The sequence below is a fragment of the Giraffa tippelskirchi genome, chromosome 5, assembly GCF_054371585.1.
Source record: "Giraffa tippelskirchi isolate mGirTip1 chromosome 5, T2T-mGirTip1v1.2.pri, whole genome shotgun sequence".
NCBI classification, from domain to species: Eukaryota; Metazoa; Chordata; class Mammalia; order Artiodactyla; family Giraffidae; genus Giraffa; species Giraffa tippelskirchi.
In genome coordinates this window covers 165,846,404-165,873,835 of record NC_137279.1, presented here as the reverse complement: position 1 = coordinate 165,873,835, position 27,432 = coordinate 165,846,404, and the positions used below count along the sequence as shown (strand labels likewise).

At 37.2% G+C, this 27,432-nt stretch overlaps 1 protein-coding gene across 3 annotated transcripts in view; it reads right to left on the bottom strand.

Annotated features, from left to right (window-relative positions):
* Nucleotides 1–27,432, bottom strand: part of USP24 (ubiquitin specific peptidase 24) — a 145,247-nt gene that overhangs the window by 90,344 nt on the left and 27,471 nt on the right. For 2 of the 3 annotated variants that reach the window (XR_014054482.1, XM_081492694.1), the window contains exons 2-8: nt 19,505–19,670; nt 17,172–17,239; nt 11,278–11,421; nt 10,334–10,456; nt 5,003–5,038; nt 4,609–4,674; nt 2,160–2,225 (exon numbers count right to left, since the gene is read on the bottom strand). Coding sequence is in view for 2 of the 3 variants with exons in the window: in XM_081492694.1 (XP_081348820.1) it covers nt 2,160–2,225; nt 4,609–4,674; nt 5,003–5,038; nt 10,334–10,456; nt 11,278–11,421; nt 17,172–17,239; nt 19,505–19,670 (669 nt within the window). In the remaining variant the exon portion in view is untranslated. The remainder of the gene's footprint in view (nt 1–2,159; nt 2,226–4,608; nt 4,675–5,002; nt 5,039–10,333; nt 10,457–11,277; nt 11,422–17,171; nt 17,240–19,504; nt 19,671–27,432) is intronic. The other variant, XM_081492695.1, reaches the window with a different exon arrangement.

The following is a 27,432-nucleotide window of genomic DNA, read 5'->3' as shown; positions in this document are numbered from 1 at the left end:
ATAAGGACCTCTGAATCTGTCCCTAAACTAGAGAGGAGATACTTCATTCACATTTCACAAAGGAGAAGGTGCAACACAAAGATCTGAATTCTAATATCAGACTACCACTAACTAATACCATCCCAAGTAAATCCTTTTAACTGATTCTGTGCCTCAGCTTCTTTACTATCGTATGGGTGCAGTTCCTCTTTATTTTCTTATAAGGGGCCTTTGAAGAGCAGCCAAAGACAACCAAAGACACACAGACTGACTTAAAGTATCAAACATGAGTATGTATCATTTGGAATAAAGTATTTTGCATTTGATTAAAAAAAAAATAAACAGAAGCACAAACCACAAAAATATGCTGCTTTATGCACTTACTTTTAAGTGTTAGCTTATATGTAAATGAGCCCTACAGATAAGACTCATACAACATACTGTTCCTGAATGGTAGCATAGCCAGATAACTAACTCTAAGTAATATATGAGAAGTAGTGAAAAATTAGCAAGGTCTAAATGATCACTTGTCTTTAAGTAAAATAAATTTTTTTTTAAGTAAAATATTTTTTAAACTTATCTGGTGACTAGAAAATATTTGGCTGTCAAAGCAAAAACATATTAGCAATGAATTAAAATGCCATCATGCAATCATCCACGTAGAATTCCCTTATTTACACTTATGCCAACTGTATAGTGAAAACTGAGGGCTGTCAGGGTAAGAGGCAAGTCACACTGCTCTTGTCAAGCATGTGCCAGCCTTGTTTAGCTTTCACCGCAACTCTGAGAGACAGGTATGGGTACTACTACTTTACAGATAAAGAAGTCAAGTCCCAGGGGTCACTTTAGTCTTCTAAAGGAGCCAGTGTTAGAGACAAGTATTAATGTACATAACTACAGCATGAATTTATTGCTGAATGAATTTAAGGTTGGATGTGTTGTTTCAGTTGCTACTGCAGGAAGTTAAACATGCTTTGGTTGGAAATTCATAAACTTTTTTTTAAAGAACACTGTGCTTATATATAAAACCGGGAATTCTAAAGAACTTAGTATTAATTAGCAGTTGGAATATTTGCACTAAATCTCTTTCCATGGAGCAATGCATGGGTAGAGTATGCATTTAAAAATTCAATCCTGGCTCTGATTATTAAAAAGCCAATTATTAAATTGCTAATATAGATTATTAAATTATTAAGTCAAATCATTTTGCCTCTTTGTTTCAGTGTTTCACTACAAAACAAATGATTATATTCATAAGCTTATAAGTGAGAGAACACTAGATGTCTCTAAAGACCTTAATATCAGAATGAAGAAATACTTATATAGTCACTTTGCTTCATTTAAAAAATTTTGCAGAATTACTTTGAAATCTAAAGAAGGCACTTAAAACTTAGAAATAACAGAAATTTCCAGAACCTACTAAAAAAAAAAAAATTCCATCTCCCTTGTTAAAATGGCCCTACGTACAGTAGACATTGGAAATGAGGAATAGTGCATACTATTCGCTCCCAAAGGACACTAAGCTTTCAAAACCATTTACAGTGATTTTTAAAAAATCTCTGTAACAGCTAAGTTTCACAGACATATTTTTATAAAGAAAATAATAAATGGAGGTATTTCAACATGACATTTTATTCAGTAAAACTTGTTAACTGAAATGGAAAGGCAACCAGAAAGTGCAATGGGCCCTAAGCATTAGAAAGCTCAGCACTCACAGCTCTGACTATCCTATGACCTGCTGACGTGCAGACAAGATGTGCTGTCAAACTGTTACTCAGATTCTCAGTGACTTGGCTAGAGGAAGCCAGGCAGGCCACTCAACACTGTTTAATGTAATGCTGAATCCTTAAATAATCCTGTGAAGGGGGTAGGGATATATGCCACCTATTTTATAGTGAAGAAAGTGGCAGGGCGGGCGGGGAAGCTATAATCTGTAATTATATTTGATAAAATGATAATTGAAAAGATAAGCAACCTTAAATGTTTAGACGTTACCTATAACTTATTAATCACTTTTATTTATCTTCTGATAAAATTTTCACTACAAGGATAGCTAATCAGAAAAAAAAAAAGCAGTTATTCTGATAGGCACAACTCTGAACAACCTGATAAAAAGGTAATTTTTACTGTTTGTATGCCTTAGATCACTTTTGAAATAAGTGTAAAATGGTTTATCTTACCTGTACCACTGAGGAATTGAGATACTCTGCACATACCCCTAAGGGCTGCACTAGTGCTGAGACTGCCTGAAAAAAAGAAGCAAATGTGAGAAATAAATGTGAGAAGTTCCTTCCTTTCAACATTAAACAAATCCTTTTTTATGTCAGAGAACATTTTATACTCCTGGGCAGGAAAAGCTGATATAAAGATGTCAATTCATTTAAATTATTGTAGAAATTTAATGTAACTTAAATCATATTATGCCAATAAAATTTCTTTCAAGGCTTGGATGAGATGATTTTAAAGTTCACATTGTAGAATAATAAAAATTTTTATTTGAAAAACGAGAGAATAGTTGGGGAAGGAATGAAATATGCCTTTAACAAAGAAAATATTTAAGACTTTCATTAAGAAATCTATAAAACTTTACAGAAATACATAAATGGTCCAAATAAATGAGGAAAGATCATGTTCTTGAAGATCATGTTCTTTACCACTATAAACATGTCAATTCTCCACAGCTACAAACAGAACACAATCCCACACATGATCTTGGTGGCACTTTCTGCAGGAGATCCTGACATGCTGCCTATATTCGGAAGAATAAAAACATGAGAACGATCAAGCAAATTTGATAAAAGGAAGATGCTGAGCAAAACTGGCACTACCAATAATGAAAATAGCAGAGAAACAGTATCAAAATGGCAAAGTGACCGAATGAGTGAGAGAGAAGTCCAGGAACAATTCACGTATACATAGGACTGAGACATTTGATAAAGCCAACAAATCAAAATAATGAAAAAAAAAAACTGTGGAAAAAAGTGGAATGTTCTTCAGAGGATCTTACAACAATTAGTTACCCTTTTGGAAGAAAATAAAACTGGATTTCTATCTTATGCGACATATAGAAATAAATTCTAAATGAACTCAAGAACTAAGTTTAAAAAATGAAATTGTTTTGAGTATAAAATGAAATGAGTACTTTTATAAACTGAGATGGCAACAAAAACATCCCTCAAGCAAATTAGAAAAATTTTAAGCCATTAAGGAAAAACTGATACAAAAAGACACCATCAGCAGAAATGAAAAAAGAAGGGAAAATCTTTGAGAAATCTTTAGCCTCAAGACATCTGATAACAATGAGGACAAGCCTAGATTTCTATATATCCATCCTTAGCCAATTTTCATCCAAGGAGGGGAGAAATGTTGGGCTTCTCTGTTTGTTTGTTTAAATAAACTTTGCAGGAAATTAGTGAGTGTTTTATTTAACCTTTAAAAAAAAATGAAGTCTATTTCTATTATTGCCCAGTGACCTACATAGCCAGTTGTTGAGAAATAAGCAAGCTGGATAAAACCCTCTATCTGAATAGGTTTTGTTTTGTCTTGCTTTTTCAGTCACTACCTATTATCTTCCAGGTCAATAAAGTCTTCTCTAACATACTTGATCGGTTTAATGGGGATCAAAATGACAGCCTAATAACCTAGTCAAGGTTCAGGGAGGGAGAAGAGGCCTCTGACCAGTGCCACTAGAAGTATTCATGATCTGGTTGACCTCTGATCTTCAGGAGTAAGCAGTGGGCAGCAAGCAATAGTCTATTACCAAGCAGAGCGCCAGTCTCTCTCCTTGACTATTGTTACTACTCTTATGCAAAGATGGACCAATGGGGTTAGCTGATAAGCCACGGTCCCACAGAAATAACGGGTATTACTCTAAGCACAATTTGTATCACTTAGGCATATTATTTTACAACATCATTTTCTACTCTGGTCAATTTGCAGTAGCTGGCACAGTGTCTTCTACATGGCAAGTACATAATAAGTAGTTTCTAATTGAATGATTAGAGAACAGAATGAAGTGCTTTCAGTTACAAACAAGTCAGCAGTCTGTGAAAAATTAAAGATGAAGTTATTCCCCTTACCATAAGGTTAAATTTTTTGAGAAAATGAAACTGACGTGAAAACATACTGGTACTACACCTGAGGGGTGATTCTAAGCTCCAGTTATAGCCCTTACTACCTATGAATCACTGTAATACCAAAAAGCTGACTGAACAAACTTAAAATATTTTATTTGCTTCTGGTACTATAAATAAGTTGCGACTTAACTGAGGCATAAGATTGCTAGGTACACAAATACTTGCCACACACAGCAATTATCCCTAAACAGCAAGATAATTTCATATAACCACTACAAGTAAGGAGTTAAGAGAAAAACATCACAAAGAGAAATGAATGTGGTGGAAAAACAAACAAACAAACACAACCAAACACTCTACACTGAAATTTGGTTATTATGATTAAGAAAGAGTAAACATTTCTGTGGTTATCAGAACCATGGGAGCTACTCCTATAAAGATTAACTTGAGTTTTAACATTTAATTTAACGTGTCCAGACAATGTCCCAGGGGTTACACAGCAAGCTCAATAAAGTGAACTTCCACACTGTGTACATACAGTGGTTTAACTTACCCCAAGTTCTATATCTTCTGAATGGAGCTTGGCTTGGATTGCTGCAAATCCACCTAATTCTCCAAACTGAGAAGAAAAAAGGTATACATTAATTTTAAAATACTATACTTTAATAATTTAGCAAGCAACTAAGGCTCACATCCTACTTTATCAACGTGCTTATAACCCTGGTCTTCAGAGTCACCACAAAGATAATTCTAATACTCCTGTAATACACTATAGGAGATGTACTAAGTTCTAAAGCTGATGTTTATCTGTTTAAATAGCACACATAAAAAAGAGGAAGAAATGATAAACCATATTTGATTATTGTCTGTAGCTGTCATCTACCTAAAACTCTAGGAAAGCTTATTAGAATATGGAAAACATGCCCATATTAATAAAAGCTGTATACCTTATTTACCAAATCCACAACCCATCCATGAGGCTCCTATGAGAAAAGAAAACAGAAATTGAAATGGCAATACAAAAACGTCCCTACTAACCTTCATATTTCTTCTATCCTAAATCAGAAAGTTGGAAAAAAATTTAACATTTAAAAAATATTTCAAAAGGTTTTCCCAAATGTTTCTTAATGTGACTCTTTGACATTATTGAAAACAATTTTAGAAGTCAGTCTGTATTTTGATGGAATTGCTACAATACAAAGCATTTATGCATTTTGGGTAGGTGAGATCAGTCATTTAAGCTTTCTGAGGTACAGGATAAATCATGATTAACTCAGGGTAGCGAATCGAGAATCAAGAGATTCAAGATTTGGTCCCGGCTGTAGCACTAATTGGTGCCCTAGAGCAAGCGCTTCTTTTCTCCTCCTTTTCCTCCTTTGTTTCCTCTCTCAGGCATTCACTGCTCTAGACGCTGCGCAGCGTCCCAGTGGCTGGATACAGAAGAGCGATAAAGAAGAGAAGTGCTACCTGCTTTCATGGAATTCACATTCCAGCAGGGTCGATAAAGACAAGTAAACCAACACATAATTCATTCAGGTTGTACATTTCCACAAAAGGTCCTCAAATGAGAAATAAGAGCCCCCTCTGTTCAGAGTGGTGGTCATAGAAAATCTCTTTGAAAAGGCGGTCTTTAATCTGGAACCTAAAGGATGAGACAGATTTAGCCATTCAAAGAACACTCCAGGCAGAGAGGCTAAAATGGAGAAGGTCCTGTTTGGGGAAGGCAGAAAAGCCTACCTTCGTTTGAAAAACGGAGAGGCAACTCTCCCAACTGAGAGGTGGTGAGCTGGGGAGAACGGCACAGATAAAATTGTAGAGAGAAGAAAAGCTGGATCATGCAGAAATTTGTAGACTGTGACTAGAAGGGAAGCAACAGAGGTGTTTAAAGCAAGAAAATGATACATTTTATGTTTTAAGGGGACTCTTACAATTATGTAGAGAATGGAAAGGAAAGGATGAATGAGAGAGTGAAAAGCAGAGATACCAGAGGGAAGACTAGTATAGTCATTAGGCAGGACATGATGGTGTTTGGAGTGGGATGGTGCCAGAAGAAACAGAGAGACGTCAACTGAAGGTCTGCGTGAGATTAAATCAAAGGACCTGTTTATGGTTTGGATATGAATACAAATCATGGCTGATTCCTATGTTTTCAGCTTGGGCATCTAGGTAGATGGTGATGCCATTTACTGAAAGGGTGGAGAATGAAGGCTGGGGAAACATAATGAAGTTCTGCTTCAGGCACAGTCTGAGATGTCTGTGTAGTAACCAAATGGAGACAGCTGGCTCTTCAAGTCTGCTGTGCTCAGGAAAGAGATTTGGGCCACAGAGATATAAAGCAGAGGGCCATCAGCACAAAGATGACATTTAGAACTGTTAAGAATGGAAGCTATTTCTTACAGAGAGTATGGTGAATGAAGAGAAGAAGGCTCTGGATGAGTCAAGAAAGGAGAGGTAGCTGAGGCGGCACACAGACAGCAATAGACTGTAGGAAGGAAGTTTCAAGGAAGAAGAAACTGTGACCATTGATGCTGACTGGGTCAAGAGAGAGTTTCTCTGGATCTAGAAGCACAGTACCTTAATGACAGCAGTTTCAGTGAACTGGTGGAAAAAGGAGGAGGAATGGAATGCCTTGAAGACCTAATGGAGACTTCAGTCTAGTTGCCTCCAACATCTCTCCAACTGAAAACAACTAACATAAAACATTTAAGGGCTTCCCTGGTGGTCCAGTAGTTAAGAATCTCCCTTGCAATGCAAGGGACTCCGTTTCAATCCCTGGTCTAGGAAGATCCCATGTGCTGCAGAGCAACTAAGCCCATGTACCACAACTACTGAGCCAGCGCTCTAGAGCCTATGAGCTGCAACTACTGAGCCCACGTGTGCAACTGCTGAAGGCTACACGCCTAGAACCTGTGCCCCACAAGAGAAGTCACCACACTGCAACTGGAGAGTAGTCCCCACTCGCTACAACTAGAGAAAGCCTGCTCACAGCAACCAAGATCCACCACAGCTTAAAAAAAAATCTTACACAAATTAAAAAAAAATTTTTTTAAAACATAGAACTGAGTTGACAAAACGTCCTCAGAAGTGTAACCAAAAAAAAAAAAAAGAGAGAAAGCAGAAATCCTGTGAGGTAAACAAACCGTGAGGCCAGCTATCATGCTGCAGGCATCTGTGGAACTGAGGAGATCTCTAGCTTCCATTTCATAGCCTTACAGTGGCTCAGAAGCAGGACACAATGCCAATACGGGGCTCAGAGACTAAGAAGAGGTTGTCACATAAAGCAAGAACCCAAAGCGCTACATCCTGAATGTAAGGTGAACTGAAATAAACTTACCTGTGGAATGGAAACAACAAGGAAGACTGCCTACCTTGACTCGGCTACTGCATGGCGAGGAGAAAAAAATTCTCCAGGAATTTATAAACATCTAATTGTCCTCACATGGCTTTGCTGCTCTAATTCAAGTTGACTTTATGGTCTGAAAAACCTTAAGTTGAATATTTATTCTAAAGTGGTCCCAAATCATAGTATTCCCAGGCACCCAGAAGAAGTGAATCCTTTTTGGAAGAAAGAACTTGCAACTCAGGCCTCAAGAAATGTTCCTAAATTCCAAGAAACATAAGTTCATAGAAAAATAAAGAAACAAGTATAAATATGTTTTTCTATACACACATAAACAAAACAAGTGAGTAAAAGTTGGCAGAATCAGACCAGCTTTTAGATATGAGACATAGCATATAAGTTAAACATTAAACAAGAAGGAGACCGAAAATATGAGTCAAGAATATGAGATAATTAGAAACAAGTAGAGTAGAACTGGACCACAGATCTGAAAAATGTCATCTCAAACACCGCACAGGAAAACAAAGAGATAAAATATATGAAAGAGTTTATGGGACATAAGGACAGAATGAGAAAGTTGAACATGTAGCCATAGTTCTAGAAGAGACTACTGGGGAAAAGGCAGTATTTTAAAAGGCAATGGCTGAGAATTTTCCAGAATTGATACAAGATATACATCCTTAGTTTTGGAAATTCAATGCATCTGAGGCAAAATAAACAAAAAGAATATCTCAGTTAACTGCAGTGAGAGTCAAACTGCCAAATATCTAAAAGAAATAGATCTCAAAAAATAGCCATGAAAAGAGACTTCTTAAAAACAAACAATAGTCAGACCATCAGTCAACTTTCAAAAGCAATACTCAAAGCCAGAAGACACTGAAATGATATCTATGATATTCTGACACAAAACATATGTCAATCTAGAATTTAAAACCCAGAGAAAATGTTCTTCAAGTAACAGAAAATAAAATCAAGGTTAGCCCACCAAAAACAAAGACTCAGCCACCAATGGACCCCTTATGAGAGGACAATTTACAACATGTACTCCAGGAAGAAGAAAAATTATCCCAATGGAAGGCTTGAAATACAGACGAGATAGCATGTAAACAGGGCTGAGTCAAAGCACTGCATAAAATAAGGTTGATGGTACCTACTTGAGGGGAATAAAATGAGATAGGAGAGGACTAAGACAAGGCATAATAAAGACAAAAGGATGAGTCAAGTGAGTAGTGAGCACACGGAACATACTAAGGTTTTCATGTACTGCTCAGAGGAGGGTAAAGAGAGTGATGAAATTTATGCTTTGTTTAGTTTATAAATTAAAACGTCAGAGTAAGCACTAAAAGAATAACTGAGAGGGAAGGATATGGAAACTTTCATCTGGTTGGTTGCCAAGAGGGATAGAGCACAATGCTGAAGCTAGAGATGGATGCAGTATCAAAGGCAGAATTTTTAAAGATGGGAAAATAGTAGGCCATGTTATACACAATGGGAGTAATCTGATAAAGAGAAAAAAATTGAGCATACCAAAAAAAGAATAGAAATGCTAAGGTGTAAAATGCTTGAGAAGGCACCAGGAGAGGAGAGGGTATATAGGGCCTTTGTAGGAGAGAGAATTCCTTTCATGGTAATGAGGGGAAATTAGAGACTGAATGTTTCTGGGTGTCTGTTGCTGCATATGTAAACTGGGCAGGGGAGAGAAAGAATATTTGCTGAGTACTTACTAAAGTGACCCACTGTGTTCACTGTTTTTGTATTCATTTGTCATTTAATAGTCACGACAATACCGAAGATGAGATTTTAATATCTTGAGAGGCAAGGCTATATAAAGAATGCAGACTACGGAGCTAGCTCGCATAGGTCCCTGCTATAACTAGGCTTGTGAATTTGGACAAGTACTTAACATCTGTGTGCCTCAAATTTCTCATCTACAAAATGGGGGTAAAAATAATACCTAACTCACAGAGTTGCTGTGGAGGTTAAATTGCACAGGATATACTCACTGTCCTTTCCACTCAGCTCTCACCTCCTCCCTGGAGTACTGCCTGACCCTCCAAGGTGGCAACTCCTTTCCCTATATCCCATGAATAGCACATTATTATTACAATTGCACCTGTTGCTTGTTACACTGTGATTTTTTTTTTTCTTTCCTATTTCCTCCACTATGCTGTAAGTTAGAAACCATGTCTTATTACTCTTTACACTAAGGGCAAGAACTAGCTATGCAAGAACTACTTATTTTTATCTCCAAAACCTAGAATAATGCCAGACACACAGCAAATGTTCAACAAACGATCGATGAACTAAACCTCTGCTTCTACTAAAGCAATGGACAAGTTTCCTATCTACTATGCTGACTTCTTTCAAATATTTCTCCAAAACCAAAACAGTGTTTGATCAACAAACTGTTTGAATTATGTGCTCTTTGTGGGTATGTTACTGGCACGTTGTAGATCTTTAAATATAAAATGAAGATATTGGCCTGTGCTTGAAAAAAAAACAAAAGCTTTAAAGCTTGTGGAATTTAGAAGAAAATTATATATGAGATTAATTACTATTTTTTCTAGCAATAACTAGTCATTTCAAGTAATTTCAAATGCTCTAGCTTCTCAAATGTCTCTAAGAAACTGGGACACTCATTAAACAGAGGTTCTGGTAATTCAATAAATAGGGCACTTTTCATGTCATGCAGTCATTTCTTATTTCACCAAACATTTCAAATCTATAAAGTTCCTTATGAAGTTAATTAACAGCTATGGAAAAATATGCAATAGCTGAAAAAACTGTTGAAATATTGAGCTATTTTATGAACTACATGGAGTATTTGCCATTTTTTATGGGCTGTTTTAACTTTTCCACGTAAACTATCATTTTTGTAGCAGACAAAATCTTTTTCAATACATTTATTTATAAAACTATGAAACAAAACTATGTTTACCTTTTGGAAAGTAGATACAGGTGAAATAGCAAACATATTTCCCTCTCCAAATACTTCTGCCCAATTCCTTTGAGACACTTTCATTCTGTTTTTAAAATGGTATTCATTATCAGGATTGAAAGCCTAGATTCAAACAGAACAGAGAAACATTATTATTATCTATTTCTATAGCAACACATACTAGCATTAGAAAAGATAAAAATATCACCTCGGACTTCCTCATTAATGGAATCTTTCAAGTATCTCAACAAAACATACTCCTTAGCAAGTGCTGAGGAGCAAATGGCCAAAGTGCTACTTTCCTGTTTTGTTCAATGTTTGCTATGGGGAAAGAGAAGGAGGGATTAGGACCAGAGGTCTGATCCAAGGCAAGGTGAAGCCAACACTGCAAATGTCCTAGGGCCACCACCAGTAGAGATGGGCAACAAGGCAGTGAAGACAGAAGTTAGGAGGCAGGGACTTCCCGGCAGTCCAGTGGTTAAGACTCCATGCTCCCAGTGCAAGGGGCATGGGTTGTATACCTGATTGGGGAACTAAGATCTCGGATGCTGCATGAGACGGCCCCAGCAAAAAAAGTTAGGAGGGAACACACGAGCCCCGCTTCCTCATGCAGCTACTGTTACTAAGCAGAGGAAAGCCTGGAAACCAAACTACATCAGCACCCTATATAATAGTATTTGTGATGTGAATAATAAGGGAGACAAAAGGGAAAGCTATTTAATCATTCTAATTAATCATTAAGCAATTTAATCATTTTATTCATTTTATTTAATATATTTCTTTAAAACTGAGAGCACAGAATGACTGCTCTGCTTTAAAAATAAAATGGAAGAATGTCTTTAATGATAATATCATTATGACTCATCACTAATTACTAGTCAGAAGGTAGTAGGTATTTTAAACAAAACCAAAACGCAAAGTACTTCATTTTAGACATACTGTACCATTGTAAGCACAGCCAGCAGACCGGTGGGAATTGGATCTTGTTTTATTCTTTCTGCAACCAGTTCTATTAATAGCATCAACATGTTGTAGATCCCTTCATGAATTTCAGTTCCCCACTTGTGAACAGCACTTGATGTCAGGAGCTATAAAAACAAAAAGGGCAGTTTAGAGTCTTATTCGGAAAGAAAGAAAAAAAACGTCTGCAGTTATGAGTGCAATCTTTACAATAATCAAGTGATTATTATCATACTTACTTTTATGCAGATGACTTGCTTTAACAGACCCATAGCCGCAGTCCATTTACTTGTTCATTTATTTCAGTCAACACTTAGCTTTATTTTTGAACTTTAATTCCCTTATATTAAAACAGTTTGTTAAAAGAGAATGTTTGTTTCTCTACCTTTCATTATTACTACAGGAGGCGAAATGGTGAAGAGCAAGAAAGAACCTGAGCTCACTTCTGGTACTACTATTTTCTAGCTGAGTGGCCTTGGACAAATTTACCTGAGTTCTCAGAGACTCAGTTCTCCCGTCTCAAAACAGGCATAACTCCTACCCACTTAACAGAGATGTTACAAATATTAATATCAAAAGGTATAATGAATGTAAAAGTATTAGCAAGATTTTATGATGAGTGTGTTTTGGCTGTCACTATTAATCAACATTCCTGGAATCTAAGAAATGGATGCTGTATTTCATGATTTGAACATGCACATTCTCTTCATATTATTTATATCTCAGAAACAGAAATGGATCTTCCCACCTGTTGACCAGATGGCAGCAGGGCTCTGAGTGGGAAAAATTTTTTTAGGAATACCTTGCCAATTTATTTTGATTGTGTTTTCCTTTCTGGTGTGCATAAAAGTTAATATTCAATTTTTTTTTAAGTTTAAATCAAAAATAGTCTAAGTGATAAGGCATTATAGCACTGTTTACTTTGCAGTTATTTTTTTGAAATATAAAACAGAGTATAACATAATGGTACATCTTATAATCAGTATCTTAGATTTAAAAAAAAAAAAAGGAAGGAAGGAAAAGGTACATAAGAATCTAAAATCTTCATCTTTGGAGTTCCCCAAATTTTGATCTAAGTCCTTGGGGAAGTCTAACTCAGGAATAACCACCAGAACAGGGAAGGAGAAACCAAAGGATTTCACTTAATAAAATACTAGCAAATGAGTACAGTGGTTTCATGTTTTTGTAAGATTTCCATTAAGAGGGAAAATATTGAGGTATAAAAATTTCACCTCGGCTACACTGAGAACCGCTTAACAAGAGAGTTAAGATCCTGAAATAATCCAAACTTCTTCAGCAGCAAAGGAAAACCTCAGCTCCAGACCTTCTATATAGCAATTAGCTGCACCACTTGCTCAAATGAACAATAACGGTAAGACTGCTTTTATGTAAGCCAATGAGTTAAGATTTTTTGCCAGGATTCTTTTGCCTGCCTATCTATCCTTCCTATACTTAAAACTTATATAATAAAGCAAAATAAAGCAGAGATTAAGATTTAAGAAGCTCCATGTAACAACAAAAATCCCCACAGACAGAGGAGCCTGGCAGGCTACAGTCCATGGGGTTGCAAAGAGTTGGACACGACTGAGCGACTAAGCACATGTAACACCAAAATAAAATTTATGTGGGCTGTGCCATCTCATTTGTTCAGTTTTTACTTTGAAAAGGGGAGTTCTAGCTACCTTCCAGATTAAGGGGGGGCAAGACAAGCAGCACCGTGCGGGGAGAAGGTACACAAGGTTTAAACTTACTATATGCACTATGACCAGATTTACGTGTTTTTACCTGCCTGAATACACTAGAATCTAGGCTAGCCTGAAGGTGAAAGGTGAAGAAAGTAGAAATTACAACAAAACTCCTTTTCTGCACCTTATTCACACAACTGTTTATTATTTACACTCTTAATTCTTTTTTTCCTGTTTTTAAAAAACAGGCAGCTGGTAAGAACAGCCCAGGGAAGAGGGCAGGGAGAGTTATCATATCAGGAAGCACAAGTCTAAAGAACAGAATTCTGTAGCTCTTCTGGTTTAGAGATATCTTTTTAATAGCTCTAAATTTGAAGAATCGAATGACAATGAACACAATGAAAGGTACTTTTGTGCTCAAGAGTTTTAAAGGAAAAAACTCCCAACCACCACTTGACCATTTGTTATACTATTACAAACAGTTTGCTGTTGTTGTTGCTGTTCAGGCACTAAGTCATGTCCACCTCTTTGGGATTCCATGGACTCCACATGCAAGGCTTCCCTGTCCTTCACTATCTCCCTGGATTTGTTCATATTCAAGTCCATTAACTTGGTGACGCTACCTAACCATCTCATTCTCTGTGGGCCTCCTTCTCTTCCTGCCCTCCATCTTTTCTAGCATCAGGGTTTTTCCCAATGAGTCAGCTCTTTGCATCAGGTGGCCAAAGTATTGCAGCTTCAGCATCAGTCCTTCCAATGAATATTCAGGGTTGATTTCCTTTAGAATTGACTGGTTTGATCTCTGTGCTATCCAAGGGACTCTCAAGAGTCTTTTCCAGCACCACAGTTTGAAAGCATCAATTCTCTGGTGCTCAGTTTTCTTTATGGTCCAACTATCACACCCATACATGACTACTGGAAAAACCACAGCTTTGACTATATGGACCTTTGTCAGCAAAGTAATGTCTCTGCTTTTTAATACACTGTCTAGGTTTGTCATAGCTTTTCTTCCACGGAGCAAGTGTCTTTTAATTTCGTGGCTGCAGTCACCATCCACAGTGATTTTGGAGCCCAAGAAAATAAAATCTGCCACTGTTTCCATTTTTCCCCATCTATTTGCCATGAAGTGATGGGACTAGATGCTATGATCTTAGCTTTTTGAAACTTAGTTTTTTGAGTTTTAAACCAGCTTTTTCACTCTTCTCTATCACCCTCATCAAGAAGCTCTTTAGTTTCCTTTCATTTTCTACCTTTAGAATGGTATCACCTGCATATCTGAGGTTGTTGATATTTCTCCCAGCAATCTGGACTCCAGCTTGTGATTCATTCAGCCCAGCATTTCACCTGATGTACTCTGCATATAAATATGCAGAGTGACAATATAAAGACTTGATGCACTCTTTCCCCAATTTTGAACCAGTCTGGTTCTAACTGTTCCTTCTTGACCTGCATAGAGGTTTCTCAGGAGTCAGGTAAGATAGTCTGATATTTCCATCTCTTTAAAGAGTTTTCCATAGTTTGTTGTGATCCACACAGTCAAAGGCTTTAGCACAGTCAATGAAGCAGCAATGGATGTTTTTCTGTAATTCCCTTGCTTTTTCTGTGGTCCAACGGATGTTAGCACTTTGATCTTTGGTTTCTCTGCCTTTTCTAAATCCAGTTTGTAAATCTGGAATTTTTCAGTTTACATACTGCTGAAGCCTAGCTTGAGGGATTTTGAGCATTACCGTCCTAGCATATGCTGCCACTGCTGCTGCTAAGTCGCTTCAGTCGTGTCCGACTCTGTGCGACCTCATAGACGACAGCCCACCAGGCTCCACTGTCCCTGGGATTCTCCAGGCAAGAACACTGGAGTGGGTTGCCATGTCCTTCTCCAATGCATGAAAGTGAAAATTGAAAATGAAGTTGCTCAGTCATGTCCGACTCTTTGCGACCCCATGGACTGTGGCCTACCAGGCTCCTCCATCCATGGGATTTTCCAGGCAAGAGTACTGGAGTGGGGTGCCATTGCCTTCTCCACCTAGCATATGAAATAAGTGCAATTATATGGTAGTTGAAACATTCTTTGTCATTGTCTTTTTTGGGGATTGGAATGAAAACTGACCTTTTCCAGTTCTATAGCCACTGTTTTGAGTTTTGCAAATTTGCTGGCATATTGAGTGTAGCACTTTAACAGCATCATCTTTTAGGATTTGAAATAGCTCAACTAGACTTCCATCACCTCTGCTAGCTTTGTTTGTTGTAATGCTTCCTACGGCCCACTTGACTTTGCATTCCAGGATGTCTTGATTGGGTAACAACATTGTGGTTATCTGGGTCATTAAGACTTTTTTTGTATAGGTCTGTGTATTCTTGCTGCCTCTTCTTAAGCTCTTCCGCCTCTGTCAGGTCTTTGCCATTTCTGTCCTTTATTGTGCACATCTTGGCATAAAATGTTCATTTGCTATCTCTGATTTTCCTGAAGACATCTCTAGACTTTATCATTCTATTGTTTCCCTCTATTTCTTTGCATTGTTCATTTAAAAAGGCCTTCTCATCTCTCCTTGCTATTCTCTGGAATTCTGTTTTCATATGGGTATATTTTTCCCTTTCTCCTTTGCCTTTTGCTTCTTTTCTTTTCTTAGCTATTTGTAAGACCTTCTCAGACAACCACTTTGCCTTCTTGCATTTCTTTTTCTTGGGGATGGTTTTGGTCACCGCCTCCTGTACAATGTTACAAACTTCCATTCAAAGTTCTTCAGGCACTCTGTCTACCAGATCTAATTCTTGAATCTATTTGTCACCTCTACTGTATAATCATAAGGGATTTGATTTAGGTCATACCTGAATGGTCTAGTGGTTTTCCCTACTGTCTTCAATTTAAGCCTGAATTTTGAAAAAGGAATTTATGATCTGAGCCACAGTCAGCTCCCGGGCTTGTTTTTGTATAGAGTCTCTCCATCTTTAGCTGCAAAGAATATAATCAATCTGATTTTGGTAGTGACCATGTGGTGATGTCCATGTGCAGAGTGGTCATCTCTCGTGTTGTTGGGAGAAGGTGTCTGCTATGACCAGTGTGTTGTGTCACAGTGTGTTACATTATAAAAGTGCTGCTATTTTTAACAGCTACTATAATTCTTAACAAAATTCTTAAAAAACTTACAACCACAAGACTACAAAATGGTAGATGAATTCATCCAAAATGAAGAGAAATCTTGATTCCATATAATCCCGGCCCAAATGACAATTTTAAAAGATTTCTCCCTTTTTACAAAGATGAAGCTGTTTTCGATTCTAAAATTAGTTTTGTTCTCCCTTAAGCCTTGAATCAATGGAGATTCTGTCAAAATGCAGAGGGGATAATGGTTTGCAAATGAACAGTTTATTTTACTGGGTTTTATGATAAATACAAACTTCATCCATCTGTAGTTGTAGTAACTTACTTGCATTTGAGACAAAAATGGATGTCAAAACCCAGAACTACTGAGACAGCAGGAGACTCATTTATTCATTCAACAAAGATTTACTGAGCTCTTTCTCTGTTCTTGGCACTGGCTATATGCTGAGAAAAACAACAGTGTCTGTGACATCGTCTCTGCTCTTGCTGGGATTCAGGACTCAGTTCCTGAAAAGGCAGCCATGCTGAGTTAGACTGCTTTCAGAAACACAAGTCCTGTGATCTTCTATTCTCCCTATTAAGAAAAACTGCTTTATAAGAGATGTGACCAGAATAGGGGCAAGCATATCAGTCTAGGTCCAAAAGAGATGCTGCCATCTGCATGTCGTTTTGCCAGATACAATATTCAATCCAGTTAAACTTCCTGTAGTTTAAACATCCACTTCTGTCTCAGTAAAATAGTGAGTACAAAACAACCTATATTCTCATAAATAAATATTACCTAAATGCCACAATCCATAGTTTAGTAAGATATCTAATTTTCTAGTATAAGCCTTAACCTATTCTTTAGCAGTTAAATAGAAGAAAGTAAAAGCGATATTAAATGAAGAAATGTGCAAACAATAAATATAGAAGAAACTAATCATTTCTGAGCCCCAAATTCAGAGCTACTTTTTTCATATGAGAGCATTCCTCAGTTGAACAGGATTCATAAACTGGGCTCACATATGAAAAACTAAAACTGAAACAAAAAGCTTGTTCAGCTTCATCCCCACCAAGGAAAAAAAAAAAAAACAGCCCAGCACATTTTTCTTACCTTTTTAAATGCTTCAGGCATACACCTATCCATAAATCTTTTACAATTCTCATCAGACTCAGAAAGACCTTAGTAAAATAAATGAAAGAATACACTTTATTGAGATTTTAGGTAGTTGTAGAAATCACATATATCATTCCAAATTCATACATATGGAACTACTTTTCATAGAAACCTTGATTCTTAAGGGATTATTAAAAGCGGAAGACATACATTCTGATAAAAGGAACATACTGAGAAATAGTTACAGTATTAAATTATTTATTAATAGCAGGATATATTTATATTAATTATTAATATATATTTACTAATAGTATAATAAATACTAATTAGAATTGAAATGGTTGGACTTATGTTTCCATGTCACAGTAACTTCCAATGATCTGACAGAGTAGCTAATAAAACAGCAACAGCAGCTAATTATTGGCCATTATTGTTTTTCTAAACACAACTATTCTCAATAAATGCCAAGATCACTCTTCTTCCCTAAAACAAACTGAACTCTGTGCAGTAAAACACACAGAACTGTGCCTGGCACAGTGATAAATACTTGGTAAGTGAGTGAATGAATCCACTGTAAAATTATCCTTCAGAATACACTTAAACAAAACCTCAGTAACAGATTTTGCTTATCAGTGGGGAGATTGCTGCATACATTTTCTTTTCTCAGGCCCACTACTTAGCCTAGTACCTGCATTCTCTCAGGCACTCAATAAATGCTGCTGCTGAGAAACCAGTCATAAACACACCATGGAAGCTAGCCAAAATATTTCCTTTGTTTGTGCCTCTTACTTAATCACGATAGTAAACTATGCACTTTTAATGAGGGAAAAAAATTCACAAAACAGTCCAATTCTATTTATAACTGAATTCAATGTGAAAAACAAATCATTTTCTCTTTAGTGAAAGTGTCAATTGCTCACTTGAGTCCAACTCTTTGCGACTCTATGGATTGTGGCTCGCCAGGGTCCTCTGTCCATGGAATTCTCCAGGCAAGAATACTGGAGTGGGTAGCCCTTTCCTTCTCCAGGGAATCTTCCTGACTCAGAGATCAAACCCAGGTCTCCTGCATTGCAGGCAGATTCTTTACCATCCGAGACACCAGGGAAGCCCATTTCCTCTTTAATATATAATACATTCATAGTATAGAAGCCTCCTTATGATGATACATATTCTCCAATCTAGTGATATTTTATTTAATAATATAATTTAAAGGTGGAAGCATGACAGATCTCCTTTTCTTGGGCTCTAAAATCACTGTGGATGGTGACTGCAGCCATGAAATCAGAAAACAATTGCTTCTTGGCAGGAAAACTATGACAAACCTAGACAGTGTGTTGAAAAGCAGAGACATTACTCTGCTGGCAAAGGTCCATATAGTCAAGGCTATGGTCTTCCAGTGGTCACGAACGGTTGTGAGAGCTGGACTGTAAAGAAGGCAGAACACCAAAGAGTTGATGCCTTTGAACTGTGGTGCTGGAGAAGATTCCTGAAGGTCCCTTGGACAGCAAGGAGATCAAACAATCGATTTTAAGGGAAGTCAACCCTGAATACTTGTTGGAAGGACTGATGCTGAAGCTCCAGTATTTTGGTCATCTGATGTGAACAGCCGACTCATTGGAAAAGACTCTGATGCTTGGAATGATTGAGGGCAGAAGGAGAAGAGGGCACCAGAGGATGAGAGGATGGCATCACCAATGCAATGGACATGAAAGTGGGCAAGCTTCAGGAGATGGTGAGGGACAGGGAAGCCTGGCGTGCTGCAGTCCATGGGGTTGCAAAGAGTCGGACATGACTGGGGGACTGAACAACAACCACAAAGCACTTAAGGCAGTGCCAAGCACTTAACAAGCATAAAATGTTTGTTAAATAAACAGTACTTTCTCTTTAGAATACGTTAATTTCAATTTCCATAATACGAATTTTCAAATATATTTAATGAATCTTATACTCTATTGGAGCTAGAAGAAGGCAGCTGATTTCATACAACACTTTTATTTCACAGGGGTTCCCTGGTGGCTAAGATGGTAAAGAATCTGCCTGCAATGTGGGAGACCTATGTTCGATCCCTGGATTGGGAAGACCCCTGGAGAAAGAAATGGCAACCCACTCCAGTATTCGTGCCTGGAGAATCTCATGGACAAAGGAACTTGGCGGGCTACAGTCCATGGAATTGTAAAGAATCTGACTGAGTGACTAATGCTTTCACTAAGAAAGACTAAGAGAGTACACAATGTAAGGTAACAGAGAAGGGCAATGACAGGAGCTAAGATTAAAGCCAGGCCTCCTATCAAAAGAGAAGTCTCTTCCTGTGTCCTGAGGTATGAACTTACCAAGTCTTGCTAGGTAGGTGGATGCCAACAGGCATTTGCCTAGTGACTCTTCCCGCTTGTAAGGTATGGACCAGTGATCTGTCAAAACGCGGCTTTCCAGTTCATATAAATTTGTTGTAGGGAATTCAATTCCTTCTCCTGAGCAGTTTCCATTTTCATCATTCTTCTGACAAAAAGTGATTACGGTTTAAAGAAAAAAACAAACTAATTAGTGACTACTTAAATTTTTTTCAATTTAACACAAAGTAGACCCTTAATGGTAGCCATTAATGCCAAGAGTGTGGATTTCCACATTTCTTTCTCATAATCACATCTTACACCAGGACTACCTGAAATAGTCTCAGCTTTCATCAATGTGGAATCCCTATTCCCTCAGAAAGTGAACTCATCTCAGTCTTCAAAAATGAACTCTCTTTATCTCACTGTAGTACCCAACCTGCCTTTACCTACAGCCATCCTTTTTCTTCTTTCCCTTTTTTCACCAAGGGGATAAATTTCCCCTTAGAGTTATTCTTTATGCCTGCTGTCTCCATTTCCTCACACTGACTCACTCCTGGTGCTACACTAATGTAGATTCCAGAGTTCCTGCTCTCCCACGGTGGCAGCTGGTAAGGTCACCACACTGAATGCTGTATCATTTGATCCAATGGACATGTTTCAGTCCTCATCTTACTTTCCAGGAATGACTGACCTGCACACTTCCTCTTCTTGGTATGCTAGATTCACTCCCCTAACCTCCCAGGATAGCCTGTTTCCCTCCTTTCCTCTGGGGTCTGCCGTTCCTTCTGTCTCCTATTCTTGTACCTCCTCCCCTTCCTAGCCATCAAACACTGGAGTTTCTCAAACCTCAGAGCTGTGCTCCCTTCTTTCCACTCAGTGAATGGTAGGTACCACATTCATCTGGCAGCACAGACAGAAATCAGGATCCCATTCTTAAAACCCTAGTCTCCCATCTCCACCACTAAGACTAAGTGATCAGACCCCCTACGTTTCTCTCAAACCCATCTATATCTGTCCTTCTCCATAGGGATGCTTCTGTTCCTGAACTCATCTTTCTGTCTTCTTCAATCTACTTAACTCTTATACACTCTAAACTCTTCCAGAGAAAAGCCTTTAGAGAACTTCTAAACATCGCCAAATTCCATTAATTATTTTATAACCTTACCATGCTGAACTTCTCCTTTATAACATAACTCACAGATACAATTTTACATTTATAATATTTGTGATTTATTCTGTTTGTCCCCATTAGAACAAGTGAGCCATGAAGACAAAGACCCTGTTTCTGACAATTTCTATATCTCTAAAACCTAGTGCCTAGCACAAAGCAGGTATTTAAAACATATTTTTAAATGGAAAATAATTCACATAAAGTTCAAACTATCAATGGAGTAACTGTCAGACTTTCCATCAATTCTTGCTACGATAATCTGCAATAAATCAAACAGAACACCTCCTCCCAAATGGCCCAGTACCTAGTTTCTTTGAAAACCTATCCATTTTCACAATCCACTCTATAATTTAATCATTAAAGATAAAATAATTTCATTAAAAAATTCACCTTTAGCCTCAATGAAGCAAAGGAGCACAAATATAAAACAGAAATGACTTAAAAGCACATTAAAAAAGAATTTTCAAACCATACAAATGCTCTCTAAAGGAATGCAACACATTTTTTTCAGGTTCATGGCTAAATTGGGATGAAAATAAGATAAAAACCAGGAAGGTGATAAAAATTAAAAATGGGTGTAGAAGATGATATAAATTGGAGGTGAAGAGTGAGGGGTGGTGGATGAAGTAAATTTAGAATTATGCTATCTGGGGATAATTCAGTTTTTAAAGCACAACATCTTTTAAGAAATACTTTTAATTAATAAATTCTGTAAATAAACCAATTTTACTTAAAGGAATTGAGGACCAAATGTATAAAGAGTTTAAGATAGTATTAAAATTGTACACTTGTTAAATGCTTCAATTTATGAACCTAAGATCAAAGTAGAATTAAGGTATGTAAAAACAGAATTCAGTTGGATGATGAGAATATGTCATTACTATGAAATATCTACCATTAATTGCCACAGGACGTTAACAGATCAAATCATGTATGAAATATCTGATGTACTTGGCAGCTATGAAAACTAAGAGCTTCCAAATGGGATTACTGCCCTTGTGAGAGTCACAGAAGAGCCTGTATCCCCTCTCTGCTCTCCACACTGTAAGACAGCAGCCTGGGACCCAGAGGAGGGCCACACTAGGACTCAACCATGCTGGGATCCTGATCTCAGACTCCCAGCCTCAAGAACTGTGAGAAGTAAATTTATATTGTTTACAAACCAATAAACCAACAAAACCTACCCAAAGCAAAGCGCTTCCTTGGGCGAGGGTGAGGGAGACATCTAACATCAGCAGTAATGACACAGACGTCATATGCCTCCTGAATGGACACACTGTAAACAGCACAGCATCATTTCTGTGACAGTCTTGCCAAATATGCATCCCCTGACTCTAGGCACAAGGAAACCCCAAATGAGGAACAATCTAAAAAATAACTAGCCTGTACTCTTCAAAAATGTCAACGTCATTAAAGACTGAGGCAGACTAGAGAAACACAACATGGGATCCTGGATTAGGTTGTGAAATAGGAATTTTTATTTGTTTTTACTTCTTGGCTTCAAAGGACGTTAGTACCTGATCAATGTTAATATCCTGATTTTGATAATATACTGTGGTTACATAAGAGAATATCCATTTGTAGGAAATACACACTGAAATATTTAAGGGTAAAGGTGTATCATGTCCTTATTCTCAAACATGTCAGAAAAAAACAACAAAACACACATATATTAATACTTTGATATACACATGTACATTATACATACATGAGTATTTACATATACAGAAAGAAAGAATAATAAAGAGAATGTGATAAAATGTTAACATTTTAAGAACTTGAATAACGTTTATATAAGAATCTCAGATTTATTAAGGCTATTTATAAAGATTTACAGAAAAGTTGGAAAAATAGTTTTGTGTTATTCTTGTAACTTTCTTGTAAGCCTGGAATTATTTTAAAAGTAAAATAATTTAGTATGATATATATACTAAAATACAGATTTTTGAAGAACCTAATAAATTAGAGAGGTAGGGATTCACCTGTAGTGATTAAAAAAAAAAGGGGTGTATGTTCTACTGAAAAACCCCATTCCACTTGGTAACATCATTTGGTTTGTAAATACCTTTATGCTTTTGTCTTAAATTACCAAATAAGTAATATACATTCATCGCAGAAAACACAGAAAATATGAATAGCAAAAAATAAAATGCATCATTAATTTCACCATTTAAAAATTAATCACACTGACATTTTAATAAATATTTTTCCAGTAAAAGCCTTTTCTTTATGGATTTTTTTCTTAAATATTCACAAATGTGGAATTAACTCTATTTTCATCACCTCCATGGCCCGTCACCATCCTCTCATTAAAGACAGTATTAATGGAGTCTTTCTTCTCCTATCTTGATTCCAAAGATAGATGCATAAAGCAATAAATGCAAAATTGTGTTAATGGGCTTATAATGACTACAGATGTGACCTGTATGATAATAATAGCACAAAGGAGGGGTGAGAGAACAGAGTTATATTGCAGAATGTTTTGTACGCTACTGAAATTAAGTTGGTATTAACTCAAATTACATTGTTATAGATTAAGATGTTAAATGTAATCTACGGGGCAACCACTAATAAAATAACTTTAAAAATTACACAGTGAAAGAAAAAACAAGGGAATAAAACGGCACACTGGAAAATAGCTCCTTAACACCAAACAGAGGAGTAATGGAGGATTAGAGGATCAAAAAGGCATAAAACAGAAGACAAATAGCAAAATGGCAGCTGTAAACCTTGTTTTATCAAATCGTTATATTAAGTTATAATTACCAGTAATATATATTAAATGAATATGGACTAAAGGCTCTAACCAAAAGGCAGAGGTTTGCAGGATGGATTTTTAAAAATGGACTGAACTCTACGCTGCCTACAACAGATACCCTTTAGATTTAAAGACACAAAGAGGTTGAAATAAAAGGATGGAAGAAGACATGTACACGCGAAGGAGCTGGAGCAGCTGTATCCGTATCAAACAGAGCCCAGGCGTACCTTGTTTTACACTGCTTTGCTTTGTTGTGCTTGGCAGACACGGCGCTTTTTACAAATTGAAAGTTTGTGGCAACCCTGCATATAGCAAGTCTATCAGCACTGTTTTCCCAAGAGCATTTGCTCAACTCTATCTATGTGTTGTGTTCACGCTATTGCTTCAGTCGTGACCGACTCTGTGTGACCCTATGAACTGTAGCCTGCCAGGCTCCTCTGTCCATGGGATTCTCCAGGCAAAGATACTGGAGTGGGCTGCCACTTCCTCCTCCAGGGATATTCCCAACTCAGGGATCGAACCAGTGTCTCTTATGTCTCCTGTACTGGCAGGCAGGTTCTTTACCACTAGCGCCGCTTGTTACATTTTGGCAATTCTCACAATATTTCAAACTTTTTCATTACTGTTATATTTGTTATGGTGATCTGTGATCAGTTATCTTTGATATTACTATTGTAATTGCTTTAGGGTACTATGAACTGTGCCTGTTTAAGATAGCAAACAATAAATGTATGTGTTCTGACTGCTCCACCGACTGGTTATCTCTGGTTTCTCTCCCACTCCTCAGGCTACCCTTGTCCCTGAGACATAAGAGTATTAAAATTAAGCCAACTAACAGCCCTGCAATGGCCTCCACATGTTCAAGTGAAAGGAAGAGTGAGTAGCACATCTCTCACTTTAAATCAAAAGCTAGAAATGATTAAGCTGAGTGAAGAAGGCAAGTTGAAAGCCAAGATAGGCTGAAAGGTAAGTGTCTTGCACCAAACTGTTAGCCAAGTTGTGAATGCAAAGGAAAAGCTGTTGAAAGAATTTAAAAGTGTTACTCCAGTGAACACACAAATGCTAAGAAAGCCAAACAGCCTTACTGCTGACAGGGAGAAAGTTTCAGTGGTCCAGGTAGAAGATCAAACTGGTCACAACATTCCCGTAAGCCAAAGCCTAAACTAGAGCAAGGCCCTAACTCTATTCAGTTCTATAAAGGCTGAGAGGGATGAGAAAGCTGCAGAAGTTTGAGGCTAGCTGAGGTTGCTTCATGAGGTTGAAGGAAAGAAGCCATAGCTCCATAACACAAAAGTGAAAGGTGAAGTAGCAAGTGGTAACGTGGAAGCTACCACAGCTATCCAGAATACCTAACTAAGGTAATTAAAGAAGGTGGCTACACTAAACAACAGATTTTCCGTGCAGACAAAATAGCCTCATATTGTAAGAAGATGACATCCAGGATTTGCAACGCTAGAGAGGAGAAGTCAATGCTTGGCATTAGAGCTTCAAAAGACAAACTGACTCACAGACACAGAGGACAAACTAGTGGTCACCAGCGTGGGGGACAGAGAATATAAGAGTGAGGAGAGTGAGGTACGAGCTATCGAGTGTAAGACTGGCTCAAAGATGTATTGTACAACATAGGGAATATAGCCAATATTTTGTAATAACTGTAAATAGAAAGTAACCTTGAATAGAATTTGTATCTTACTGTTGTGTGAAAACTGTATAAATCTTAATTATGTTGAATTGGTTCACTGAGCTTTTCAGTTCTACTATATCATTCTACTTCTCTGTATAGTCTATTAATTTTTGAGTTTGATATTGAAATTCCAACTAAAAATCTAGTAAAAATTTATCTATTTAAAAAGATAATTGTAATATATAGTGGAACTATATGTAACCTTGTTCTGTATTTTCCAAGTCTCCTGTAAACATGTTATCATATTTTCATAATTTAAAAAAATAAAAATGTTAAAAAATAAAAGCAAAAAAGAAGAAAAAGAAAAAAAAATTAATGGTTAATTAAACAAGCAAATATACCTCTCTTCCACCACCAAAAAAAGAAAAAAAAGAAAACATGAGCTGACTCTCTCATGAGGGCCTAATGAAGCTGGTGATTTGAAGGAGAAGCCAACACTCATTTGTGATTCCAAAGATCACAGGGCCCTTAAGAATTATGCTAAATCTACTCTGCCTGTGCTCTACAAATGGAACTACGAAGCCTAGGTGACAGCACATCTGTTAACAACCTGGCTTACTGAATATTTAAAACCCACTGTTGAGACCTACTACTCAGGAAAAAATTCCTTTCAAAATATTACTGCTCACCAACAATGCACCTGGTCACCAAAAAGCTCTGATGGAGATGTACAATGAGATTAATGTTGTTTTCATGCCTGTGAATACAGTATCTATTCTGCAGCCCATGGACCAAGGAATAATCTTACCTTTCAAGTCTTATTATTAAGAAATACCTTTTGTAAGGCTTTAGTGCCATAGTGATTCCTCTGATAGATCTGGGCAAAAGAAATTGAAAATCATTTGGGAAGGATTCACCCTTCTACACGGCATTAAGAACATTCATAATTCATGGGAAGAGGCCAAAATATCAACACTAACACGAGTTAGGAAGAAGTTGACTTCAGCCCTCATGGATGACTTTGAGGGGTTCAAGACTTCAGTGGAGGAAGTCATTGTGGATGTGGTGGAAATAGCAAGAGAAACTAGAATTACAAGTTGAGTTGAAGATGTGACTACATTGTTGAAGTCTCATGATAAAAGCTGAACAGATGACGAGTTACTTCTAATGGATGAGCAAAGAGAATAGTTTCCTGATGGAATCTGCTCCTGTTAAAGATCCTGTGAAGACTGTTGAGATGTCAACAAGAGTCAGAATATTTATAAACTTTGATAGAAAAGCAGTGGCAGGGTTTGAGACGATTGATTCCAATTTTGTAAGAAGTTCTTCTAATAAAATGCTATCAATCAGCACTGCACTTTACAGAGAATCCATTCATGAAACACAGGGTCAACTGACACAGCAAACTTCATTGCTATTATTTTAAGAAAATGCCACTGCTACCCCTACCTTCAATAACCACCACCCTCATCAGTAAGCAGTTATTCACACAGAGGCAAAAAATATATATTATGACTTACTGAAGGCTCAGATGATGGTGAGCGCTTTCGAGCAATACAGTATTGTAAAACTGAGGTATGTGCCTTTTTTTGGACATAATGCTGCTGTTCTTGTTTAGTCACTAAGTTGTGTCTGACTCTTTGCAATCCCATGGATTATATACAGCATGCCAGGCTCCTCTGTCCTCCACTATCTCTGAGTTTGCTCAAATTCATGCCCATTGAGTTGGTGATACTATCTAACCATCTGATCCCCTGCTGCCCCCTTCACATTTTGCCTTCAATCTTTCCCAGCATCAGGATCTTTTTCAATGAGTTGGTTCTTCGCATCAAGTGGCCAAAGTATTGGACATAATGCTACTGCGTATTTACTGATGACAGTATAATATAAACATCTTTTTTATGTACTGGGAAACCAAAAAGTTCATGTGACTCACTCTATTGTGGTATTTGCTTTACTTCAGTGGTGTGGAACTAAAACCACAGAATCTCCAAGGTATGCCTACAGATGTTAAGACAAGAAATATATTACTAGAGACAAAGAAGGATACTTCATAATGACAAAAACAAAGGCCAATAAAAACAGGAAGATAAAAGAATGGAAAAAGATACACTATGAAAACAGAAACCAAAAGAAAGGTGAAGTGACTATACTAATATTGGAAAAAAATAGAAGTTATGTGAAAATTTATTACTAAAGAGAAGGAAAGATGGCCATAACAGTTCTAAACAAATATGCACCTCTTGACAGAGACCCAAAATACAGGAAGTAAAAACTGACCGAACTAAAGAGAAATACACAATTCAACAAGACAGTCGGAGACTTTCACTTTCAATAACAGCTAGAACTAGGCAGAGGTCAACAACAACAAAATA